This window comes from Chiloscyllium punctatum, chromosome 5 (assembly GCF_047496795.1).
Source record: "Chiloscyllium punctatum isolate Juve2018m chromosome 5, sChiPun1.3, whole genome shotgun sequence".
Classification (NCBI taxonomy): Eukaryota; Metazoa; Chordata; class Chondrichthyes; order Orectolobiformes; family Hemiscylliidae; genus Chiloscyllium; species Chiloscyllium punctatum.
The window spans coordinates 50,135,943-50,163,378 of record NC_092743.1 but is presented as its reverse complement, the minus strand read 5'-3'; the positions used below and the strand labels follow the sequence as shown (position 1 = coordinate 50,163,378).

General features: G+C 38.5%; 2 protein-coding genes across 8 annotated transcripts in view; one reads left to right on the top strand and one right to left on the bottom strand.

Annotated features, from left to right (window-relative positions):
• Window positions 1–9,208, bottom strand: part of nbn (nibrin) — a 52,624-nt gene extending 43,416 nt beyond the window's left edge. For 3 of the 6 annotated variants that reach the window (XM_072570271.1, XM_072570275.1, XM_072570274.1), the window contains exons 1-5: window positions 9,069–9,208; window positions 7,179–7,312; window positions 3,710–3,858; window positions 2,328–2,487; window positions 582–685 (exon numbers count right to left, since the gene is read on the bottom strand). In XM_072570271.1, the coding sequence (XP_072426372.1) occupies window positions 582–685; window positions 2,328–2,487; window positions 3,710–3,858; window positions 7,179–7,312; window positions 9,069–9,102 (581 nt within the window). In that variant the 5' untranslated portion in view covers window positions 9,103–9,208. Of the gene's footprint in view, window positions 1–581; window positions 686–2,327; window positions 2,488–3,709; window positions 3,859–5,229; window positions 5,312–7,178; window positions 7,315–9,058 lie in introns of those variants that run through there. The other 3 variants (XM_072570272.1, XM_072570276.1, XM_072570277.1) reach the window with 3 other exon arrangements.
• A 50-nt stretch (window positions 9,209–9,258) lies between these two features.
• Window positions 9,259–27,436, top strand: part of decr1 (2,4-dienoyl CoA reductase 1, mitochondrial) — a 28,485-nt gene continuing 10,307 nt past the window's right edge. For both annotated transcript variants that reach the window (XM_072570282.1, XM_072570281.1), the window contains exons 1-5: window positions 9,259–9,443; window positions 15,505–15,707; window positions 21,127–21,184; window positions 23,190–23,276; window positions 26,498–26,645. In XM_072570282.1, coding sequence (XP_072426383.1) covers window positions 9,360–9,443; window positions 15,505–15,707; window positions 21,127–21,184; window positions 23,190–23,276; window positions 26,498–26,645 — 580 coding nt within the window. In that variant the 5' untranslated portion in view covers window positions 9,259–9,359. The remainder of the gene's footprint in view (window positions 9,444–15,504; window positions 15,708–21,126; window positions 21,185–23,189; window positions 23,277–26,497; window positions 26,646–27,436) is intronic.

Below are 27,436 nucleotides of genomic sequence, written 5' to 3'. Positions count from 1 at the left end.
CTCCCATAGTCAAAGATGTGCAGGTTAGATGGAATAGCCAGGCTAAATTGTCTATGGTGTCCAGAGATGCTCTTCAGAGGGCCGGTGCAGACTTGGTAGGCCGAATAGCTTCCTTCTGCACCGTAGGGATTCTGTGATTCATTCCAGTCTCTCCAAAATGACTCCAACCCTCCTTTCTACATTCTCTTGACACTGCTAGCTTCTCCTGTGACACATTCTACACTTAGCTTTATTCCATTTCTAGGACAGACTGACGTCACTGCTGCAGAGACTGCTAACCACACTGTTGGAGCTACAGAATTAGCTAGAGTTCTCTGAGGTATGATCTCTTTAGTAAAACAATGTGGCAACCCATGTTTTTAAATGCACAACAATGACATAAGCTGTTGAAGAAATTATACATTCACTGGCAGAGTGGGAGCTGTCCTCCTGATTTGTTCCTTGTTTGTCAACAGGAGTTACAGTAAATTAGAATTTCTGCCTGATTGCAAGTGTTTCACGTTGTCATTTACAACAGTTGGTGATTTCTGTGGAAACCGGCACAAATAGCACAGTTAAAGGAAACTGACACAGTTTCTTACCTTTCTGGACTGGGAAGATATTGTCTATTCCGAATTGCCCTGATAAGACTGACAAAGAATTCTGACTTCACTATGGGTCGACAGCAAATCATTGCGCATATGGTCTTATAGGAAAGAAAATAAATTTGGATATCATTACAATTGGTACATATCAATGAAGCTTATGCATATACAGTTATACACAAAGTTCACTTCCTTATTAAGAGTCGGCCAAAGATCAAATTGTGAGCTAACTGCATATATTTAAAACAGGGATACCCAAAATGGGAATAGGGACCCCAAAGAAGTGATAGGGATTGGAGACCAAAGTCATCAATGGCTGACCCTCCTTCCTCTGCTCTTATAGATCTTCTCCTCTACTGCCCATCACCCACCAAGGGGCAAGACAACTTTCAAGCCTTGAAATGGGAGAATTTTGGAAAGAATTAATCTAAAACATATTTGATCGACACATAATTAAGTCTCGATTGAAAACCCAATACATCCATCACAATTTAATCAACATACTCAAAATGTCACAGAATTGTTATGAATTTCAGAATTGTTATGGCACAGAAAGCAGCCATTTGACCGATTATACCTGTATATTTACATATAGGAGAAAGTGAGGACTGCAGATGCTAGAGATCAGTGTCGAGAGTGAGGTGCTGGAAAAGCACAACTGATCCGGAAGCATCCAAGGAACAGGAGAATCGACATTTCAGGCATAAGCCCTTCATCATGAGCTTATGTCTGAAACGTCGATTCTCCTGTTCCTTGGATGCTCAGCATCTCCTCAGATGCTGCCTGACCATCTGTGCTTTTCTAGTACATTTACATGTGTAAACTCACATATTGTTTTCATTAGGCAAAAACAGAAAAAAAACATGATTTGAGAAACTAATATATATACAGTGCCTTTAAGATGGAAAGACATTCTCAGACACTTTAAAGAATTTAGCACTGAATCTATTTTAGGGTGGGTGGCAAAGCTCAGTCAAAGAAGTACATTATAAAGAACATGTTACATAGAGGACCGCAGTATAGAGATGCAGACAGGTTTAAGGAGAGAATTTCAGATCTGGGAGCCTGGATAAGTAAAGCAAAGGTTGCAAATGACAGAGCAAATTAAATCAGTAGTGCACAAGAGACCAGAACAAAGGGGTTGCAGAGTTAGGGTGTGAGACCTTGGAAAAAATTGAAATTGAGGTGTTGCTAGACTGAAAGCCAAGGCAGGTTAACAAGCAATCACTTAGAATACTTGGAATGAGACTCTTCAAGACATCTGGAAATAATCAAAGAAGAAAGAACAGTCCTGTGTCATAATCGTAAATGCCAAACATTTGACGAATCGATTGATGTACTGAGTTGCAATTAGATTTTCAAACAATAAAACTTTCTGGAAACTTTTCAGTTTACATTGTTTTCTGAACTAAAATGGCAAAAAGTTCATTTTTCTTGAGCTTAATTGTGTTCCCAGTAAGTTAGAAATATTTTCAGTAATGTCCTGAGAAGACAAAGAAATATTGGGTACCTTCTTATAGCTAAAAATTACACATAGAAAACTATCTGAATTAGTGGAAACTCAATAGTAATAATAATTTCACAAGCTGGCAATTTCATTGTACAATATTTAATGTGGAAGAGTTGTAATTATAATTAAGATAAAGTGCTCAGCAAATTGCAGCAAAGATGGATTTAAAACTTGGCAAAAACTTGCAGAAAACATGAAATGAAACAATATTTTGCTTAATCTATACAACTGACCTTCACAGTGACTTTGACTGATGACATGACAAGGTGAGTGTTAGCTTCTGTCCAATTGTTGCTAAGATGACCTCCAAGCTCTTGAATTGACTTGTTTAGTTCAATTTTTTCAAGTCCATCCAAACAGGAAGAGCAGACAATCAAAGGTTCATATTCTACTCTGAGGGGTAAGAAATATATTTGTTGCATTTCAATGTATATCTTAGTACAGGAAAATTGTGTAGTAGCAGCTAACATAACTTCATTGACTCTCAAACTGATGTCCTACAGAAAGAAATAATCACAATAAATTCTTGAAAGATACACTCAAAATATTAAAATCAGTCAATTTATGGTAGTAATGAAATACAGAAAAGTAATGAGATTCCCTAGTAAGGGAAATCACATCTAGGTTATGCCCATAAAATGTAAAACTTTGCTTAATTATTTTCTACCTCCTCTAATGGCAGCTCGGATTCTATAGCATCTTAACTCCTATCAACTGCATTCAACTTCTGGATATCGATTTGCTCGCTGAGCTGAAAGGTTCGTTTTCAGACATTTCGTCACCATACTAGGAAATACCTTCAGCCAGTATCTGGCTTCATCCGAGATATGGTGACAAAATGTCTGAAAACGATTCTTCCAACTCAGCAAGCAAACCTACATCTAGAACCTCAACCTGAGCTACAAATCTTCTCAAAACTTGCATTCAACTTCCTAACATCAGCAAGGCTGCTTTTAGTCAGTGATCTAGTGAATTTCATTCTTTTAAGGTTAACTGGTCCATTGTTATAATAAAACACCATTACTTTTCTGCTACAGGGTTTTGTGGAAGAAATTTTTTTTTCATATAAAAGGGACAATGTTTTAATTACTTTAGCGCAATAATAGACTTCCATGAATGAGCTTGGAGAGAAATTCTGTCACCATTTGAAAGCCCCTACCAGATGGAAGAATTTAACATAGGGCTTAAGAGCCAGTCGTCTAAGTTATATAATTTCATAAATTATTAAAATGCAGCAGCTAATTTGCACCACAACTAGTCCTACAAATAGAAGCTAAGACAAAAGAGTTATCAATGTATTGTGGCAGTACCAACTGAAGATGAACACTCGCCAGGACACGGAAAGAACTCCCTGCTCTTCCTCAAAAGATGCACAATGATATATATTACATTTATTTGATAAATGGAACCTCATGCAAGATGGAGCGTGAAGAGAAGTAACACAAATTTCTGGCTGGCATGACTTTTTAAAATGTCACTTAAAGGCCTCTAGTTTCAAGGGAAATGTTTCATAGACCAAAATAATAGACAAAACTCTCAATGAAACAGTACATCAAATTCAAATGCTAACTGTGGTATTTCAGACAAATTTTGATAAAAGGTAGAAAATAATTACCTGAACTTGCTTTGGAAAAGGCCAAATGTAACCAATTCTCCTGACTTCAAAATCCGTGGGCTATCATGCTGTAAGCGCTCTTCATTTACAAAAGTTCCATATTTTGAAGTATCTTTTAATGTCAGTAGAGAGTTTTTGGTAACTTGGGTCTTTAAAGAGACAGAAAATTTATTTAGAATGCTCAACATTTGTTCTTAAGATCTTCCATTCCTAAGCCATTAGCTGTGATGCTCATTATACACTACCACCCATTATTATTAGGTGTTGCGATTCTGGTTTGCTGAAATTGACATTATTAGGATAATAGTCTAATTGTTTTAATATAAACAATAACTGCAATGTATACATTGCAATCTGATGGATTTATGAGGACATAAAGACCTTTACACAACACAAATATATTATGCTTCTGTGCAACGTCTCAAGGTTACGAAGAGGATTACTATGCAACTATTGGTGTTTTTGGCCCCTTTATTGACATTGAACATTGAATTAGAGCAGACCTTTAGACCATAAGACATAGAGCAAAAGTTAAGCCATTCAGCACATTGAGTCTGCTCCGCCACTCAATCATGGCTGAAAAGTTTCTCAATCCCATTCTCCCACTTTCTCCCCATAACCCTTGATACTCAAGAACCTATCTATCTCAGTCTTAAATGTCCTCAATGACCTGGCCTCCACAGCCTTCTGTGGCAATGAATTTCATAGGCTCACCACTCTCTGGCTGAAGAAATTTCTCCTTATCTCCATTCTAAAAAGGTCTTGCCTTTACTCTAAGTCTAGGTCTTGCCTTTACTCGGGCTCTAGTCTCACCTACCAATGGAAACATGTTCTCAACGTTTAATCTATCCAAGCCATTCATTATTCTATATGTTTCAATTAGATTCCCCCTCCTCATCCTTCTAAACTTCATCGAGCATAGGCCGAGTCCTCAAACATTCCTTATATGTTAAGCTTTTCATTCCTGGGACCATTTTCGTGAACCTCCTCTGAACATGCTCCAGGGCCAGTACATCTTTCTTAAGATATAGAGCCCAAAACTGTGCACACTACTCCAAATGTTTTGTGCTGACTTTTTCCTAATCTAACAAAACTATATTCTGCTGCCATGACCTGAAGTGGAATATTGGCCTTACTCCACTGCATTTTTCGCTTAATTAGTGGAACTGCATACAAAACTACATGCAGCCTAGATGTAGAATCACTAATTGTGCCCTACTCCAGAGAGATTGGTAATAATATACACAACCTGTGAATTAATTTCTAAACAATGTGATCTTAATTTTTAACTTCAAGTATCTTGGGAAAATTTAGTATGACATTTAAAATTTTTTGTCATTGTTACAACTCTTGAAAGAGTGGAAAACAAAACAGAAAATAAACACACCCAAAAGCTTTTGATTGCCACACAGTGAACGATCAGCTTTATACTCCACAGATTAATTCATTATCTGATCAACATTACTATTTCATGTTTGTAATATTTACTATATTTGCTGTGAGAAACAAAGCTCACATACTTCAATAATTGCAGTCCGAGACAAAATCTGAATCAGTAGTGTCCTTTATTTTACTCTTGCAAGAGGGTGTGATGTCCAGTATCTATAAGGCAAGGGACATACGCACCCCAAATTCAATTAATACACAACGTTTATATAATTTGGTTTCTTTTGTTTTACATTGCTCCTCCCCTGTTTACATCTTCCACTTCCCTAAGACCGGCACCCATTACTCTGTTTATCTCTTGCCTTATCCGGCCTTGTCTGTGACAAAATGCTTATTTCTGGCCTCACAAGGCCGTTTGACCTCATCCCGCTGTGGGTCATTGTTAGGCATATTCTTTCTTCATCATTATCTACTCCCTCCATCTGTACCTTCCCCTACCATACTGATCCTTATGACCCTTTTAATTGCGGTTTGTTCCTGTGTTTCTGTAAAAGTGGGAAACAGATGTTTATACCTACTGTTTGTACAGGTGTATCTAGCTTAACTTCCTCCCCTCACAGCATCTTATATATTCGCCTGTAATACCTACCATTGTTTTGCAGTCACGTTTCATTCTGGCATACAATTTTAGCTAACACAAACAATTATGTATTTTCTCCACATAGTTTCCATTCTTGTTGACTCAGCTCTTGGCTAAAACAATTACACACTGGTGTGAGTTCATTTACTTTGTATAAGTAAATGGAATTGCAGAAGTAACACTATTTTTCCCACATCCCGCTTTTGCCTATAATCATTTAACATAATCATTCCAATCTTCCCTACAGTTATAACAGGCCTCTTCTATAATGAACCAGGTCCTGAAGTTATCTTATAAAGTTGCAAATTCCAATCAAACATTAATTTAAAATAGTGAAATAAATAAAGATGAAATGGGATCATTTCATTTCCACTTTGATAATGTTATCATTTTCTATAAAATACTTTTTTCAATCAATGCTCCATTTCTATTTGGGGCTCCTTCAATAAACCTTCATTTGTCAGACCATTGCATCGAGGAATTGGGGCATCACATTGTGGCTGTACAAGACATTGGGAGCTGAAGCAACTTTTAGAATATTGTGTACAGTTCTGGTCACCCTGCCAGAGGAAGAACATTATTAAACTAGAAAGGTTGCAGAAACAGTTTACAAGAATGTTATCAGGACTGGAGGATTTGAGTTATAAAGTGAGGCTGGATAGGCTGGGACTTTATTTTCTGGAGAGGCTGACGGGTGACCTTATAATGGTTTATAAAATCATGAGGGGCAGATAAGGTGAATAGTCAAGGTCTTTTTCCAAAGGATAGGGAAGTCCAAAACCAGAAGGTATACATTTAAGGTGAGGGGGAAAGACTTAAAAAGGGAACTGAGGAGCAAACTTTTCATTCAGATGACGTTAAAACACAGGCAAATGGGTGTAGGTCAGTTTGAGATACCTGGTCAGCATGGATGATTTGGACCTTAGGACCTGTTCCTGTACTGTACAACCTTGTAACTCTATCAACTGTATGTATCACACATACACAGGCTGCACCTGTTACCTGCAGCAAGCAACATTCGGCATTGTCTCTAAGAATAATAGACATCTTCGCCGACTTTGCTCAAGTAGCAAAGAAATAATAAAAATACCACTCGCGCACTGCAGTTTCCCAACAAGTGTACTTCAAGTCTTACTTTCCAACTTTAATCCATTGTGGAGTTCATCACTCTCGCAATAGTGGGAAGCAAATTTTCCTGATTCTTAAACAGGTTTACTATAGCGACAAAAGTAATTTTTGTTACAGGCAGTACTTCTGTTTGTATAGTTTTGGTATACACAAAAATAAAGTTTTTGGTGTTACTTCATACATATTGCAGAATAATCATTGTGTGTGATAGATGTTTATAATGGAATTGAATAAACTACAATTTTTTAAATTGCAAGAAATGGAAAGCAGCATTGTTAAGCTCCACATAAGTGAAATTTAAAAGCGAATTTTTACCAGATGTGCGACAGGGTGAGTAACTGAAAGTACAGCATGGGAACGACTAATGGACTGATCATCACGTAAAAGGATTGCACAGTTCTTTCGACCAACGATATAATCCACACCAACCATCAAATGGTAGGGCTCGTCTGGAACATGGACAAAATATTAATGGTTTCAAAAAAATAGTAGTGAAGTTTAAGCTTAAGAAGGTCATCAATTTATTAAGTTAGAAATCACAATACCAGGTTATAGTTCAACAGGTTTATTTGGACACACTAGCTTAACTATAACCTGGTGTTGTGTGATTTCTAACTTTGTACACCCTAGTCCAACATCGGTGTCTCCAAATCACCAATTTATTAAATACCTTAAGAAAAGGAGAGCCTTTGTGAATATTTGTCAGGATTATTTATCATTAAATATCCTCAAAAAATAAGATCAGTCACAATTTGTCTAAGAAATCAACTATATTCAGAAGCAAACAAGGAATTTCCTTCAACAATAATTGTTTGTGACAACACCAGAAGTGTCTTAAGTCTCTTCAGTTCTCTATTACACAAAAGACTCCTATCGAATTCAGAGTACCTTGGAACAGGCAATAATAATTGCTTTGTTATTGTTGCCTATGTTCCGTAAGTAAAATTTCAGCAACTTACTCCCTCATCTAAAAAGGGCTGAGCAGACGATATACTGCACTAATTCAAATCTATACCTTGAAAATACTCATGATGCAAATTTTATGTTTTTCTTCATCACCATTTGGTCCTAGTCGAATATCCCTACTTGTGTTTTAATAAGCACAAAAACATAAATCTTTGGAATACACCCACCCCTGAACATTATTTGGAATATATTTAGCTATACCTTAAGCAACTCAAATTTAAAGAAAGAGGCAAATATTCTCCTCACTGTATTGCTATCGACTTTGTTCAACCAATTGAAAATGAGTTCCATTATCCAGCATTTAACTCTGCTTCCAGTCTGTAATGTACTTTCCTCTAATGAGAAGCAATGGCGTTTTATCCTTAACATGCCCTGTAACAAAACATTCCATGCCTCAAGAATCATAAGGTCAACCTCCCTCCCTTCATTACCTCCCAAAATTATATAGTAAAACTGTTAAACAGGCTGAAGTTCACAATTTAATGAAATCATATTCCTACAATTTTTTCTGTGACATGTAATGTTGTAACCATTTCTATTGTATTGTACACTAATAAATCATCCATTGTTGGATATCCCTTCTCACTTCAAAATGCAATACACCCTTTCCTCACCTTATTCCCAAATTGGTTTTAAATTATAAAGCACAAAATTAAACTGCTCATTTATTCTATATTTTCTTTGAGGTAGCACTTAAATTCAAAAGAATGATCTTGCTCTTCAAAAGGTTAGAGACCAGAATTCTCTGGCATCCTGGTCACTTTCAGTCCTTTCACTACTATTAATTATCCAAATATACACTGGGATAAAGTCCCTCATTACAACCATAATATTTGCACCTTGAGTTAACTGAAGAGTTGACTTTATTAGCATAGGGTAATTGTGTATGTGAGGAATGAAAGTGATGGATAGTTTTCGGACACAAATCAGCCATGATGCCTTGAGATGTCACAATGACCGTTTTCTAATATCTTATCCCATATATCACAAGGTCAGTCAATACATTCTACAACGCATGGCCTAATTACTAAATGGAATGTGTCCTTTCTATTCAGCTGGCCTTTCAAAATGGGGCTTATCGTCCTCCTTATCTTTCCTGATACACTCTCTCGGACACAAACGGATCCACAGCTGACGCCCCGCTCGCCCGCATACAGCTTGTGGTAAAGAGCGATTGTACATTACTCCCGGACACTTTATAACTGACAACACCGGGACCGTTAACAAACCAGCTGGTACCTCCGGCTGAGGCGATCGGCACTAACGACCACATTTCCACATAAGATGATCCCCTCTCAGAGAGCCGGCATCACCGGGGCGACCAACTAACTACAAGAGGCGGGACGTCCGCAACGTCACGTGACGGTTGTCACCTCACGTGACCACCGCCGGCGTGCGGTGCGACGTCACGTGACCTTTGCTACGGGAAGTGAGGCGCGCACCATGTGACCGCCTTCCTTATCCGTGGGGGAGGAGGCGAGAGTGTCCGTTAATAAAGTTTCAGTTTGTTTTGCCTTAGTTGAAGGAGTAATGGCTGTTTGTGTCGCTTTGAAGCGGTCAGGATTGTGGCGCAGGTTTAATGTGACTGCGGCTCGGTTTAGCCGCACTGAGCGGGTGAGGTGCTGCTGTTTTAATAAATAGTTCAGTGAGTTGGTCGGGGGCTTGGCTTCGAAGTTCACTTCATCGTGGAGACTTTCAACAGATCAGATCGAGCCGAAAGACGCACTGAGTTCTCGTTTCTTGGAATGAGAGCTGATGAAGAAGCAGGGCCAACCAATCTCTATATAACGGAGTTAAAATCTCTCTCTACCAGGTTCTAGTCCAACACGTTTATCTGAAAGCACTAGCTTTCACAGCGCTGCTCCTTCATTAGGTGGTTGTGGAGAATCATGATCATCATAGCTAGAAACTCTGATCATTCTCCACAACCACCTGATGAAGGAACGCCACTGTGAAAGCTAGTGCTTCCAAATAAACCTGTTGGACTTTAATCTGGCGTTTGTTTGTGTGAGTGTTATCAACCCCAGTTCAACACTGGCTCCTATAAGTCACATATAACGAAGAATTGTACTAGGCTTGAAACGTTAACCGTTTTTCTCACCACAGATGCTGGCTGATCTGTTGAATCTCTCCAACTTCGTCATGTAAACGTAGTGAAGTCTTCACGTCCAATATTTTAAAGTTATACAATCAGTTATACAATCAGTGTGTACCCTGAAGGAGCAGTTTACGTGGCCCCGTTCTGTCACCTCCTGCCTTCACAATAATCCAACTGTCTCCACCATATACGGTCAGTCATATAGTACACTCTGGTCCACGTTGACCTTGTTTCAAAGCCAAACTAGTCCCACTTGCCTGTGTTTGGCCCATATTACTTATTAAGTGCATAGCAGCAAGGTCCATCTCCACACATTGTTTGATCAGTGTAAATTAGGTGAATAGAAAATTGCAATATTCACAAGATACTCCTGGAAATACTTACGTGCCAGTACATTCCTAAGTTTTAAAAACTTGGTGTATGAAAATATTTTTGTCCCTGTTGTTACCCTGATATGTGTCTTGGTACTGTTAATGGTGGAAATAGTTTTTCTTTACTCTGCAAATTGTTTGTAATTTGGAACTTGACTAAATCTCCTCAGGAAGACTGTTCTGACCTACCCATGTAAATGTAGGTCCTCATCTGTGGAACAGTTCTTCTAAATTGTTTTTAGACCCTTTCAGATATCTTCATGTTCCTAAAGTGTGGTGCCCTGTAATGTACTCAAGACTCCAGTTAGGGCCAAATCAATATTTCACTGATTTAACCTAGCCTTTGAGTTTAATGCCTATTAATAAAATCTTATGCTTTAATTATTCCCTGAACTTGTTTTACCATCTTCAATGATATATGTACATGTACATGCACATGCAGGTGTTTATGCACCCAGTTTCAAATTGTTTTCTTTGTCTCTGAATGTTCTTTCCCTCAATTCCCATAAGTATTCTCGCATTAAAATTATCCCTCCATCTGGCAGGCTATTCCATTAACCTGCTTACTTTCTTCAGCAATGCACAGTTTAAGTATTAAATTTAGTATTGTTTGCAAATTAAAATTGTACCCTGTACATATGACTAGACTATTACTGTACAACTTCCCCACACAAAGTATGGGGGTCCTAACACCAATCTGGGGAGCTCCATCACATTCTTCCTGCAGTTTGAAAATCAACTGTCAGTGTTGCCTTTCCTGCCAGTCAGGGATAATTTGTTTGTTATTATCTTGTTCCATCACTCACCTTTTAATCAAACCTGTTGTTAATACTATAAATGCCTTTTGGAAGTTCGTATTCATCATTAACCTTATCACCCATTTCTTATCTCGCTAAAGCAATTAAATTAAATCTGACTTTTCACTAGCAGTTAATGTTGAATTGTAATTCTAGAAGTCGCCTCACCAGTGGGGTTAAAGTATCTGGCTTTTACTTGCTAATCTTATATATGCTTTTTGGCAATTGTGAATTTCTAGTTCACTAGTGTCACCTGATTGGAAAATTGATTACTGCCTCTACAATATGCAATGGTTTCCCTTCATATTCTTTGTGTTTTGTCTGGTCCTGGTATTTTTAATCCATCTAATCCATACTCTGTCAATTTTAAACCTTTCAGTTGTTTGAACTACCTCCCCCATGTGGGTAACGTCACTTTCTAATGGAAGTATTCATTTAATAATTCAGCCAAGCCCCTGTTAAAATGATTTTTTAAATTCTTAACAGCCCCAACTCCTTAAATGTGCATTAAATGCCACATTCCATTGACCATTTGTAGTCAGCATGTCAATTATGCTCACCAGCTTATGCTTGCAATCTTCAAATCACTTGTGTTGACCATAGGTGTGATTCTGCTATTGGACATGTCTGAAATAATTCAGACTAAGAATTACACCAGAAACTCGTCTCCGTCTCTATAAACCAATGTAAGATTGTTAGGCTCACTAAGTACAGCCCTCATGGAGAGCACAATGGAGTGTCCTCAGGAGTCATCTAGATTTGAAACATTAGCTTGCTTTCTCTCCGTGGATGTTGCCTGACCTGCTGTGATCTTTGGCACCTTTTACTGTCAGTTTGGGTCAGGCTATCTGTACACAAATCCTACCTGCTCCATAAGTGCATCTGAACACTTGTGTGTCTCGATTTGCTTTAGTAAAAGATATTCCAATCTGATTACAATCTTTTGCCTGGCTGACACTCCTGGATCCTGCAGATGTATAATCGTATGATAGTACTGACACAGATTTGAGCATTTAATGATGGCTCTTGTGGCACAGTGGTAATGAATTTATTTCTGAGCCAAGTGGCCTAGGTTCAAGTCCCACCTATTTCAGAGGTGTCGGAGTAACTTTGATTTATAATTTGTTAGCGCTGTCGTGTCACATTGATAGTATGCTTACCTCTGGATGAAGTGACATGGGTTGAACAAACATTTGCTGCAGAGGTGTTACATAACTAAATAGCATGATTATAAAATATCTAATGGTAACACCTCTACCTCTGAACCAGGAGGCCCGGGTTCAAATGACACCTGCTCTAAAGGTATACAATTACAACTGTGAACAAGTTGAATAAAAATAAAATCCAGGTTCAGTATGCTACATTTCTGCATGATAAAAGTTACATATTAATATACAGGATGCTACTTCATGACAAAAGGAATTTAAATACATTGCATCATTGTCATTGGGCAGAGAAAATGTAATAGGATCAGACAATATCTGCTGCATTCCAATAACAACAACCTGATCAATTGCAGTCTACCTGCTTGGTCTGAATGCTGAGATTAATAGTTGACCATACCTGCTGTTTCTCTCTGGTAATGATGGTCTGACCAACCAGCACCCACTTATTATTTAAACTGGTGTCCTAGTCATGCTGAGTGCAATGTTAAAGAATTTATATTATTGATTTTTCTGTTTTTGCTTCCTAACAGTTGATACTGCTTGACAGCAGTCTGAGACTAAACTAGACTGTTCTGATGAAGAATCTTCTAGGAGAAAGTGAGGACTGCAGATGCTGGAGATCAGAGCTGAAAATGTGTTGCTGGAAAAGCGCAGCAGGTCAGGCAGCATCCAAGGAGCAGGAGAATCGACGTTTCGGGAATGAGCTCATTCCTGAAGAGGGGCTCATGCCCGAAACGTCGATGTTCCGATGAAGAGTCATTTGACTCAGCTGGCTCGATAACAGCACAGTTGCACCAAGTGAGCTTACCATGAAGGATTATTGTCCTCTCCTGAGGCTTGGTGACATGGGTTAAACCACTAGCAATCCTTTCTCTGACAGCAGCCCTACTATTTTCTAGGACGATGGGAACTAATTTTCTTTTCACGTCAAAATGTGCATGTAATGTTTTGAACTTCTGTAAACACTGCAATGGGATTTAACTGCCATGTGTGCTGATCTGTTGTAAATTTACAGTCGAAGATCACGGTGCTGGAAAAGCTGCCTGACCAGCTGTGCATCTGAGGACAGTTGACGATTCAGGCATAACTCTTTCAGGAAATCCTGATGAAGGGATTATGCCTGAAACATCACCTCTCCTGCTCTTTAGATGCTGCCTGACCAGCTGTGGTTTTCCAGCACCACACTCTTCAACTCTGATCTCCAGCATCTGTAGTCCTCACTTTCTCCCTGTTGTAAATTCAGTAGAAATTTCAAGAAAATAGTTGGACTGTCAATTTGCATGTCAAAATGGAAGATCAGAATCTTTGTGGAGGTTTTTGACAATGTATATTTCTGGAATGAAAACTTTTGAAACCTTGATTCCCACTGCAGTTGCATTCCTAACAGTATAACCCACACTGTACTAAGTATGAAATTTTAACTGAACTTCATATCAATTTAGATCAAAGCCAGTTAGTGAAACAGACAGCAAAACACCTTTGTTGTGGAGTTTATTGGGTACCTAATCTTAGAGCATACCTCACCATCAGTCCAATCAGTTTCTCCCTTTATTCAGTTAATTAATCCCAGTAACTATCTTAACTACTTGCAATATCATCCGATTCTCCTCTTCTCTATAAATGAAACTTTTAAGATGTACAAAGTCTTTGAACAAACCTGATAAAAATCAAATTCTATTTCATATTCTATAAATTACCTTATACGAATTAGTAACATTTTTACATATTCCGTGTAATAGTCATTCCTACTATAAACAAAAATGTTTAATCAAAGAAACCCAAACCAATTCTTTTTTTATTCTAATATCTTTTTTTCCTTCAGGTATGTCCCTTGGAGGGTCTCTAATAATTTCTTGGCACAAGTATCTTTCTGTGTAACTCTTTAACAGCCCATTTTATTTTAGAAATCACTTTCTAAGGTTTCCTTTCTGATAGCAAGATGGCTCCTCAGTCACTTCTCAACTCCACTCTCTATATTGAATGTACAATGTCCCAATAAAACCGTTTTCTGCATATAATTCTTTGGGCAAACTTTTCTCATTGCTCCCAAAGAGGATTTCCAATAGTATATTGAATATATACACCCCGTGTCCTCACATCGATGGTTGATAAGTTAAGTTATATTTAACTAAGATATGTTTTTGTTCTGTCTGAAAAAAAACTTGGTTTCCAATCTTCACTTTTATGCAACAATCTTTTGCTACCAATGTCAAATCAGATCCCCATCATTGCAACGGAAAGCAAGACTTTTTTTTATAAACTGAGCATCTTTCAATTTAAGTTCTACAGTGAGCCCATTTTTCTACCCAAGAAGGCCCAGGAGTAATGCTTATACTTTCCCCAAATCACCTGTGGCTGTGTATTTTTTTATGTACAGTGACACAATAAAAAGACATCATTGTGCAAAGATTTTTATTTCTCCACCACCGGGAAAGCACCCATGTGGTTAATGAAACACTAATAAGCAAAGTCTGTTAAGGGCAATGCTATCATTTAAGAAGTGATGGGGAGGGGTCAGGAGCTAAATCAAAATGGAGTTGGAAAGGGAAGAAAGCCTAGGTATTCCTAGGTGGTCTCCCATCCAAGTACTAACCAGGCCTGAGTCTGCTTAGCTTCTGAGATCCAGCATGTTCAGATGAGTATGGCCAGAAGTCTTGAGCCTCTTTTTTTTTACCTATGCAATCAATGGAATCATTATTTGCAATATTAACACTCCAGTGATGAACCTTTTAATTTGTAAGCTTTGTGAAAAAAATCTTGTATTTACATCTTTTGATATATATTTTCATATCGGTTGTCTATCGTAATAAAAAGTACATGACTTTTTATATTGTGAGTAAATGCAACTCAATTTAAGCACAAGATCCTTTGAAGCAAACTATCAATTAAGCTTTTGTGTAATAGGCTGATAGATTTACTGGTGCTCAACTTCTAGTCCTTCATTTAAACACACAGCTGTTATTTGAACAGTTTAGAGTACAGCTTGAAAGTAAGAGGGTTTCAAACAAGCATCTTTAAGTTTGAAAGTGTCTTGCAAGTTATTACTCTAAGATTACTGGATGTAAACCTTTTAAATGTTAGGTTTTGATTGAGGTATAGTGGAAGTAACCAGGCATATTGTTGAAAATTGTGTGGTTTATATCTTGCATTAGGAAAAGCAGTGGTAATACGAGTGAAACGCTTTAAATTGTTATTTTTTGGTCACATAAAATAGTTTTGATTGTGTTTTTTTTTTGTCTGCAGTTTTTCAATCGAGAAGCCAAGATTCTGTACCAAAGTAATGACTCTGCTCAAGACATAAGGCTTTCTCAAATGGAAACACTGATGCTGCCTCCTGGAACATTTAAGGGTAAAGTAGCCTTTATCACTGGTGGAGGTACTGGACTCGGGAAGGGAATGGCAACTGCCCTGTCCTCTTTGGGTGCTGAATGTGTTATTGCAAGTAGGTAGGTAAATGAAATGTACACGGTGAATGATGTTCCTCAATGTTGCTTAACTTCAGTATATTGTATCCATAGCTACTTTTTCCTTTGTTATGTACTTAAGGTACATTAAAACTGATTAATTTTTAAGGTAAACATCACCAAGGTAAGTACAAATGATCAATAAATGCTGTCTAGCCAGCAATGTCCACAACCCATGAATGAATAAAAGTAAATCAAAACTTCATGAAATATACTACAAGACTTCTCTGACTTGCATTACAACTAAACATTTTCTTGACGGGTTGTACCACTTAAGAGAAAGTGAGGACTGCAGATGCTGGAGATCAGAGTTGAAGAGCGTAGTGCTGGAAAAGCACAGCTGGTCAGGCAGCATCCGAGGAGCAGGAGTTGTCATTTTGAGCATAAGCTCTTCATCAGGAATAAGCACTTCATTCCTGATGAAGAGCTTATGTCTGAAACATCAACTGTCCTGCTCCTCGGAAGCTGCCTGACCTGTTGTGCTTTTCCAGCACCACGCTCTTCGACTTGGGTTGTACCATTTAAACAATTACTTTTAGTTCCTTGATAGCTTTGTTTTTGTTGTGGAAGTGAAGTATATGGCCCATGAAAGATTTCAAATTTAATTCCTGTTATATGCTGAATTAGCTAGGAAAATGCCAATATTCTTCAATGTTCCCAGGTTACACAAAGGGAGCAAAGATAATTCTCCCTCTAGTCACAACCCAATGCTGAAAAACGGTATCATTTTGTGTACTCGTTAAGATCAGTGTCTGCTTGGGCTGTGATATTCCTTACAGAGGAATAGCCAGATAGATAAAGAATATCCACTTGTGTGAGAAGCCAGTAGCTGTTCAGTACTTATGGTTCTGGAACCAGTAGGAGAGATGGCAACCTCAAAACCAAGACATAAGTAATCTATGCTGTGGCACAAGAGAAGAGTTGACCAAGTTCATAATGATTACTCAGGGATCCCTAATAACATTGCGGGTATGTAGCTATTAGGTAAAGTCAGGAATAGGCGAAGTCATGAGATCTTCCACAATGAAACAGCTTTCTGCCATTCAACATCAAGACTCTCATGAGCCATGTGCATTTGGGCAATGTTCTGAAAGATGATCACCGAGTGCATAAATTCTAAGCAATGAGGATGTCCACTAGAAGACAAAGGTTAAAAAAGAGCAAAATTATCTAGAAGTTAATGTTACATCTACAATGAATAAAACGTATACCCAGCCTTTTCCACGTGGGGCACTGTCCACAAAAACAGCACCAAAACAAAGTCAAGATGCCACACTCCTACAATTTTGAGGTTATGATTTAGTCTAAAACAGCAATGGTGCCTGCTCCTGACCTCTTACAAAGCTGGACTCTCCCTTTCTTGATGACAAGTTAAAGGGTGATCTCTAGCCATCCAACAGCACTGATATCAGCAAGCAAGGTAAGCAGCCAATCACAACAAAGTACTAATTTCCCTTTAGATCTACCTTAATTTTTCAGATAACAAAATAAATTAAAGCCAATATAAAGATAAACTTTTCATTACAGGTATGGATTATTAAAAATTTTAAATGAAGAAATCTGACATTTCATACCACTGTTTAGTGGACAACATTTCTGCATTGTTCTACAGCTCTTAAAGGTGCTGTCAGTTTTAGTGGACTAACTACAGTGAACAGAGTTTGTTCAGCATTACCACCACAAAATTTAAGATCAATAATCCAAGCATGCGTTTACTTGCTGAAGAATAATTAGCAATTAAAGAAGTATTAATCACAGCACTTGTCACAGTGTCAGTTATCTAACATTTTGGTTTATTTTGTAAGGGCAGCAATGGGCTTAGAAATCAATGCTTGTTCACCTGTCTTGATAGCCTTTTCTTATTAAAACATCTATTGATTTCAATTTTGAAATTTGTAATTGACTTATCTTCCACAATCTTTTGAGTGGGGGAGTCCAGATTTACATTTCACAGTTCTTTCTGTTTTTCGTTCCAAAAGGAACTACTGTATTCTGAAGCTTGTGCTGTATGTTATTGGCCTCGCAGACCAGAGGAAATATCCTGCAGAATTCCTTAAACATTATAAACACATAGAGTCATAGAGATGTACAGCATGGAAACAGACCCTTCGGTCCAACACGTCCATGCCAACCAGATATCCCAATCCCATCTAGTCCCACCTGCCAGCACCCGGCCCATATCCCTCCAAACCCTTCCTATTCATATACCCATCCAAATGCCTCTTAAATGTTGCAATTATACCAGCCTCCTCCACATCCTCTGGCAGCTCATTCCATACACATACCACCCTCTGCATGAAAAAGTTGCCCCTTAGGTCTCTCTTATATTTTTCCCCTCTCACCCTAAACCTATGCCCTCTAATTCTGGACTCGCTGAGCCCAGGGAAAAGACTTTGTCTATTTATCCTATCCATGCCCCTCATAATTTTGTAAACCTCTATAAGGTCACCCCTCAGCCTCCGACGCTCCAGGAAAAACAGCCCCAGCCTGTTCAGCCTCTCCCTGTAGCACAGATCCTCCAACCCTGGCAACTCAACCTTCTAAATTCAAGGGATAGCGGCCAAGTTTATGGAACTTGTGACCTTGACATCATCAACCTGGTGAATTTCCGCAGGATGTCAGACAATCCAGGATAAATGTAGTTCAGGAAGGTGGTAACACTTTCAGAGACAATGAAAACTAAAGAAAAGATAGCAATGTAATGACAGGTTAAAGGGCCATCCAACAGCACTGATGTCAGTGTTGTATAAGACAGTGCTCCAAGGATTATTGGATGGGGTCTTGGTAAGGTGTTGACATCTCGTCAGTTGGATGGGGGCCAGTGCGAGACCAATGCCTCTTCATCAAGGCCTGTTAAACCCCAGTTCCTTGCCCTAACCACAAAAGGTTACACATAAGGTAAAGGAGTATAATCAGACCATTTAGTCCAACAAGTCTGCTGCACTATTCAATATAGCTGATGTTTCTCAACTCTGTTCTCATGCTTTCTCCCCATAACCCTTGATATCCTTACTAACCAAGACACCATCTATCCCGGTCTTAAAAGAACTTAATAACTTGGCCTCCATAGCCTTCTGTGGAAATGATTTCCATCTATTCACAACCCTTTCACTTAAGAAATTCCTCCTCATCTTAATTCTAAAGGATGGTCACTTCACACTGAGGCTTTGCCCTTGGGTTCTTGTCGTCTACTTTTGGAATCCTCTTCTCCACATCCCCTTTATCCAGCCATCAGAATCCTCAATCACTCCTTATAAGACAAGCCCTTCATTCCTGGGATCATTCTTGTAAATCTCCTGTGGACCCCTTCCAAGACCAGCATATCTTTCCTTAGATATGGGACCTGAAACTGCTCTTCCAGTTCCAAATGCGATTTGACCAGAGCCTTATATAGCCTCAACAGTATATTACTTCTCTTGTATTCTAGCTCTATCAAAATTAGTGCTCACATTGCACTTATAGATTAGATTACTTAGTGTGGAAACAGGCCCTTCAGCCCAACAAGCCCACACCAACCCATTCCCCTACATTTACCCCTTCACCTAACACTACAGGCAATTTAGCATGGCCAATTCATCTAACCTGCACTTTTTTTGGACCGTGGGAGGAAACCGGAGCACCCGGAGGAAACCAATGCAGATACAGGGAGAATATGCAAACTCCACACAGAGAGTCGCCTGAGGCGGGAGTTGAACCCAGGTCTCTGGCGCTGTGAGGCAACAGTGCTAACCACTGTGCCACCATGCCGCCTACTATATTCTTAACTATCAGCTGAACCTGCCTGTTAGTGTGAAGGGAATCTTGAGCAAGGGCTCCCAAGTGTCTTTGTGCTTCAGATTTTTGAAACTCTTCCCCATTAGAAAATAATCTGTATATCTATGCTTCCTACCAAAGTGCATAACCTTGCACTTTCCCACATTGTATTTCATCAGCTACTTCTCTGCATTCTCCTTGCTTCCTCAACATTACCTGTTCTTCCAATTAGCTTTGTGTCATCTGCAAACTTAGCAACAATCCCTTCAGCTCTTTCTACCAGATTGAATAATGTATAACATGAATAGTTGTGGTGCCAACCCTCACTCCTGCTGAAATTTAGTAGTCACTGGCTGCCATCCTGAAAAAGACCAGTTTTTTTCCCACACTCCACCTGCCAGTCAACCAATCCTGTATCCGTACCATTGCCTTGTCCTTAACACTATGGGCACTTATCATCTTTTGCAGCCTCCTGTGCAGCACCCTGTCAAAGGCATTCTGAAAATCCAAATAGATCATGTCTGCTGGCTCTCCTTTGTCTAACATGCTCATTACCACCTCAAACAATTCTAACAGATTTGTCAGGCATGACCTCTCCTTGATGAAGCTATGCTGACTCTGCCCTGTTATACTGTGTACTTTCACATATTCTGCTATCTCATCCTTAATAATGGATTCTCAAATCTTACAAATCACCGAGGTCAGGCAACTGGTCTATAATTTCCCATTGTCTGCCTTCTTAAATGTGGGTGTTATATTAGCCATTTTCCAGTATATTGCAATCTTTTATGTTACTAGCTAGCTTACATTTGTATTTTTTCTCTTCTGTGTTGTCTTTTTAGTTGTCGTCTGCTGGCTTTTAAAAGCTTCTGATCCTCTGGCTTCCCACTAATCTTCACCACATTGTATGCTTTTTTTGTTTGGTTTTATGCTATCCCTGATGTACCTTATCAGCAACAGTTGCCTTCCCCTCCCCTTAATATGTTTCTCCTGCCTCAGATTGAATTTCTACTATGCCTCCCGAATTACTCCCAGAAACGCTTGTCATTGCTGCTCCATTGTCTTTCCTGCTCAGCTCCCCTCCCAATCAATTCTGGACAGCTCCTCCCTCATGTCATTGTAGTTATCATTGTAATATTGTTCAGTCTGATTCCAGCTTCTCCCTTGCAAATTACAGGGTGAATTCTATCATCATATGGTCACTTGCCCGAGGGGTTCCTTCACCTAATCAATTCTGTTTTATTACACATCCCTAAATCCATAATTACCTGTGCCCTGGTGGGCTCTCCCACAAGGTGCTCCAAAAAAACACCCTGTAGATATTCTGCGAATTCCTTTTCTTGGCGTCCACTATCAAACTGTTTTCTCCAGTCCACCTGTGTATTGAAGTCCGCCACAATTATTGTAATAATGCCTTTTTCCTGATTTATTTTCTGCCCCATATCCCGAGTACTGCTGGGGGGTCTGTTCGTAATTCCCATCAGGGTCTTTTCCCTTTGCAGTTCCTCAACTCAACCCACAGCGTGTACACCTTTTGGTCCTATATTGTTTGTTGCTATCAATTTTAAATTGCTAATGAAATAAAGTAGTGCTGCATCTGCAAAATAATCAAAACTAAGTCCTTACAATAGAAATATTTGCCTTTTAGAAAACTAGATGTTTTGAAGCAAACAGCAGAAGAAATCTCTTTGCAAACTGGAAACAAGGTAATTGGTTGTAATCTCAATTCAGAAGTAAATTTATGAACAATTGAATTCATTGCGCATGTCTCTCTGACTGTCCTTACTAGAATGTATGTGGTTTTATTGGTATTTTATTGATATTAGCCATTGGAAAATCTGGTTGTCAACCAAACTTTGTCAGTTAAGTTCCACTTGATAGTGAGCAAATATAGTCATGTTTTCAACATCTAAAATCATTGTAAATATCTTTCATTCTTAAAACATGATGCATGGGATTATTCTGGACAAATATCTCCTTCGACAGCTTTATATTTTTTTTATCATTTTGGAGCACAGTTATGGTTATAAATTCATTGTTATGAGCTGAAATTTCTTCAGTTCCACTTATTACAGTAGGTGTTGCTGTTTCCCCAGCTTCACTTTTCATCTGAGTATTAATGTTCTACAAAATTTGCTAAGGGTTAAAATAATCTTAAAAGTTTGCTGGGTATGCAACTACAGATGTTTAGTATGAAAATCCAATTATTTTTGAATGATTACAGCAAAAAATATCATGAAGTTGTTGCAATTTTAAGTGGGATCACAATTAGAAATAATGAACAGTAAGCTGAGTGTTTTCAATGTTTGTCTAAAACACTTCTGATAAACAACAGGCAGTCAGTAGGAGCCAATTTAAATGACATGCTTTGTTTCTCATTGCCCAGGAACTTACTTGTACTAATTTCTAAATTGAATTGAATTGAATTTGTCACATGTACCGAGGCACAGTGAAAAGCTTTGTCTTGTGAGCGATATAAGCAGACCACATAGTTAAGTAAATAATAGGAAAACAGCAGCAAAAACAAAAACACAGGTACAGGTGAATGTTAAGATTTTGTGATTCCATTTAGTATTCTAATAATAGTAGGGTAGAAACTGTTGCATGTGTTCAGACTTCTGTACCTTCTCCCTGATAATAGAGGTTGTAGAAAAACATTACTAGGGTGGGTTGGATCCTGGTAGGTGAATTCTGTAGATGGGAGGTTGGCTTATGTGATTATCCAGGCCGAGTTTACCACTCTCTGTAACCGTCTCTGATCTTGAATGGTACAGTTGCCATACCAGGTAGTGATACATCGAGCTAGAATGCTCTTGATGGCACACCTATAAATGTTGGCAAGGGTATTCGCCATCATGCCAAATTTCCTCAGCTGCCTGAGGAAGAAGAGACATTGTTGGGCCTTTGTAACCAGTGCGTCCACATGAAGAGTCCAAGAAAATTTGTTGTGGATGACCACTCCCAGGAGCTTGACACTCTCAAGTGTAGCACTGTGAAAAAATGCATTGGAAGACTTGCCTAAGAGATGAAAGTGTACCCTGAAATCAGCTGATAATTGTGATGTTTCGACATTTCATATATCGCCTTACTATAATTAGTTTTAGTTTCTCATCTTCATGCTGTTCAGTTCTTTCTAGCTGTTTGTTCTGTTTAGTTGCTAATTAATGAAGATCTCAACTGAGAACCGTGCTGAAATGGGTCATTCAGCAGCTGCAAATCGAAGATGGGGCATGTTGCCCTCTGAAATAGATATTTATAATTTTCCAACAAATAATAAATCCCTTTAGTCTGGTAACAAAGCTTGAAAGTTTGAAATATTGGTAGTTAGTTGATTACTCTATTTCCTGATTTGGACTACAATTGTCACAAAAGATGCCTCAATTTGATTAGTTCCAAAGGCATTGATTTGTTCCTGGCGTCAGATACCCAATGTGAGTAAATTGCTGCTCACAGTCTGCAATTACAATTTCCGGATATCTGAGACCTGGTAGCTTAATGAGCAGTGAGCATAGTTCTTTCAGTAGTATCTCTATGAAATCCAGGCCAATAACTCTGTCTTCCCCACTGTAACAGTGAGATTAAGAATGTATAGTTCCTGTCTCTGCTAACCTTAGGTAAATAGGACTTATGTAGAAAGTAGCCAACACCATAATACAGGCCAAATAGCTTAATTTTACAGGAGCAATTAAAGTTGTTACACTTTTCCTCTAGGTTCATGCAATTCAGTGTGATGTGAGAGACCCAAACGCTGTGAAATCTACAGTGGAGCAAATGTCTAAAATGACAGGACTTCCTGATGTGAGTACACCAAGTAAGGGTATTGAAAGGCTTCAATGTGCGATCCTGACACTGGGACAAATTAACCGCAAAAACACCAGGTTCCAATGAATTGAGAAAATAGAAATCTCCCCATGTTGAAAGCTTTCATTCTCCTTATGCCAACTATATCTATTGTTTGTGGATGTAGGTTTGCTTGCTGAGCGGGAAGATTCGTTTTCAGACGTGGTGAAATTATGTCATCACAGGAAATTAAATCACCAACCCTAGGAAATGCAAACATATAAATAGAAAGCGGGCTACACCACCAATGCCTCACTCGGAGGCTCACTGAAGATGTTACCTAGTATGGTGATGGAATGTCTGAAAACAAACCTTCCAGCTCAGCAAGCAAACCTGCATTCAGAAACTCAACCTGAGCTACAAATCTTCTCAAAACTCGCTAATATCAATTGTTTTGTTGGGTTGAAGAGATGCACCTTACCTAAACAAGCCTCTGCGACTTTTGTATGAGGCTTAGTCCTGGAGCATGCAGGTGTGAATTAATTGTTATTGTAAAATATTTACATTAATTGACTTTGGTACGTGCACACACTAATATAAATATTTCATAGGGATGCTGTTAGATAGCTGATAGAAACACAATAGGCCAGGTGGCTATTCTATGACTTTATGCAGTTAGAGTCAATTAAAAGGACAGCTAAAGCAAACAGTACGCATATGTAACAAAGCAAAAAAATGCAGATGCTGGAAATCTGCAAAACACACAAAAATGGAACTTATTGGGGAAGTTCAGGTCCGGCAGCATTTGTGGAGAGAAAACAGAACTAACATTTCGGGTCCAGTGACCCTTCAGCACCGATGGCATCAAGGAAAAAGCAAATATTTATGCCGATGACAGGATGTGGGTGGAAGAAAGGATTGAATGGTTAGTTAGAAGGGGAGCCCAGAAAGAGAGGAAAAATATTAGGCAGATTAAGAGATTGAGACAGTAAGCCAGGGTAAAAATGAATGTGATAATGGGGGCTATCATTGAGTGAAAATAGGTTGGCTGTTCTAAAACCAATGCATTTCATGATAGCACCTAACATGGGGGTGATTAAAGAAATGGAAGGTAGTGTCCAGGTTCTGAAATTACTAAACTAGATATTGAGTCATAGGGGCTGTAATGACCCCAAATGGAAGATGAGGTGGCATCTACTTAGTTTCACCTACTAATTTTCGCCCACTCGAAGACCTCTTTGTCACCTGTCTAGTTTCTTTTCTAGCTCAGCTTACTATCTCAATCCCTTTGTCTGCCAAACTTTTATTCTCCCTCTCTCTAGGATCCCTCTCTACCTATCTGCTCAATCAAGTCTTCTTCCCCTTCCCCATCCCAATCAGCATAAATATCACTTTTTCTAGCTAGTAGAAAGGTCACTGGACTTGAAACATTAACTCTGTTTTCTCTTCCCATATGCTGCCAGACCTGCTGAGTTTCTCCAATTTCTGTTCGAGTGTTCACATGGAGCACTAGTTGGATTTGGACCAATATAAAATGTTATGGTCAAGATCGATCTGTAGATCAAGAGGTTTCAACTGTAGTATTTTAAGATCACGTTCCCTGTGTCACTTGCCAGACTATAGTAGCATCATCAGTCTTCAGTTGAATAGTGTTTTGATTTGCTACTGGTTTGAAATCTCAATGTCCTGTGGATTTATCAATTTCAATCAACAGCCTTAATGCTGTTCAAATACTGTTAAATTTAAATATTAATACTCAATAGACCCTAGTGGTTGACTAGGGTCCAAATGCTCAAATAGCAGCTTGACATTTTGTGACAGCAACATTAATTTTGCTGTCCAGGTTATTCTTGCAGCACTTCAACAATAAGCTGCTAAAATCTTGTGATGACGGTTTCACTGATCCTGTTCTCGACAGCTTTGAAATAGATTTCCCTGCAGCAGGAAAGGTACTGATAACTCATTTGTTCCTCACTTGATAAGTGCCATCGTTTGGCTTTTGACTGTGAAGTATCTGGCTTTCATTACATACTGATATAACTTGTGTATGACTAATTCCTGAATGAGTTCTCAAAAGTTCTATTTTTGAGAGAGAACATGAAACCAGTTCATTTATTGAGGTACCTTTTGATGTGATTTGTTGCATGTAATGCAAACTTGTGAAAATGTTTCAGTGGAATTTTCAATCTTTTAATTCATTCCTGACAAATATAATAAGGTTGGAAGAAGGTGGTTTCCTGCCCCCAGTGAGTTACTGGGAGTGATATAAAAGAACATCAGTCATGATGTATTGAATGGTAGATCAGGCTCGACTGGCCGTATGGCCCTCCTGATCCTATTTCTCATGTTCCTAATTGTGGCTGTTGATTTTTTTTTTAATTCAGGTGGACAACTCTGTAATTTCCAACCTTGGAGCTCCTCAGTGGACTCTTGGTTTCTAAATAGCAACATAGGTGCATTTCATTACTTTTTATAAACTTAAGTAATAGTCGAGACTCTAAGACTAAATGTTTAATTAAAAACTAAGCATTTGACCTTTTCATGAACGTTACATTAGAGAGAGTAAAATCCAGCCCCCATCACGTCATGATCGCATTTGAGAGTCAGAAACTGTTCCCATCTACACCAATGCCAAAAATTGTTCAAGGATCCAAAAGTATTTTTATTATTGAATTTTATTTGGTAAGTAATCTCTGTGGAGATCCTTTTTTTTTGGTGAATTTAGTCTGTGCAAGTGTTATACAATTTATGCAATTGCAATATTTTTCCCAGTGCAGAAAAGAATAAGACTTGGCAGCATTGTATACACTGAATGTGAATTAAAATCTATAAAAATTATTCTCCTTTTCAGAAACACTTAACAGGTCCCAATCTGTGATTTGATGAATAGCATTATCAAGTGGATTATCAACTTCTGTACATCAGTAACCATGTTATCATCAGCCATATCATTCCATAAATAATGCTATAAAGTGCCTTGGATATCTCCTTTTTCCTGAATAGTTTGACAATGTCAGTTCTTGCTTCTGTCAGAGCCAAGTGTTCGGTTGCATTGTACAGTTTCAACATGCTGTGCTGTCAATGCATTAGTCATTTTCTTGGACAGTGCGCTGAATAGTTGCTGAGTTGATCTTGCTACCCAACTATAATAACCTGGCATGAATCATTACTGCATTTTGATGTTGCAGTCTGCATTGAATGTGCATTTTTTAAAGCCATTTTCTTTCTTTGCACACTAGGTTATTATCAATAATGCTGCTGGAAACTTCATCTCTCCCTCGGAACGTCTTTCTGCTAATGCTTTTAAAACTATTGTAGATATTGTTCTTAATGGTACTGCATATGTAACTCTAGAAATTGGAAAAGAATTGATTAAAGCAAAAAAAGGTGAGGAAAATGTTTTGGTGTTTTAAAACATTGTATAAAAATCCTTAAGTATATTACAAAATAACAGAATGATTTTTGTCCATTAGATTACATGGATTTGATGCTCATTAAGGCTGTAGGTTCAGTTCTCACTTCTGAATTCAAGTCCATTATCTAGACTGACACTTCAGTGTTATGTTATTGGATCAGTTGATAAAGTGGGATCCTCCTTGCTTGTGTGCATGTAAAATGTCCGGTGGTACTTTCTGCTTTCATGTATTTTATTTTGAAATATGTTTTTGTAAAGCAAAGAGTGTTGGCTGTAGGACTGAAATACTTCACCTTCAGTCATCAGCAGCATCAAGCACTCCCAGGATAAGTCTAACAAGTCCACTAGCAATGTAACTATATCCTGAGGTTGTCACCAACTAGACACTAACCTGGACTAGCCGTATCTGCAAGAGCATGCCTAGCCCTAGGAATCCTGCGTGGAATAACACAACTTCTGACTCCAAAGCCTGTCAACCAATAGAACGCACAAGTCAGGAGAGTGATGGAATGCTCCCATTTTCCTGAATGAGTGCAGATCCAACAATACTCAAGAAGCTTGGCATCATCTTCAGCATAGCAACCTGCAGTGGTTCATGAAGGCAGCTCGCCATCAACTCTTCGAGCAAAACTAGGGATGGGAAATAAATGCTGGCTCAGCCAGTAAAACCCAAATCCCTTGAAAGAATACACTAAACATTTTTTTTGAGTGGAAGTTTGAATATGGAAAATACAGAACATAATTTCATTGTCACATGATCAGA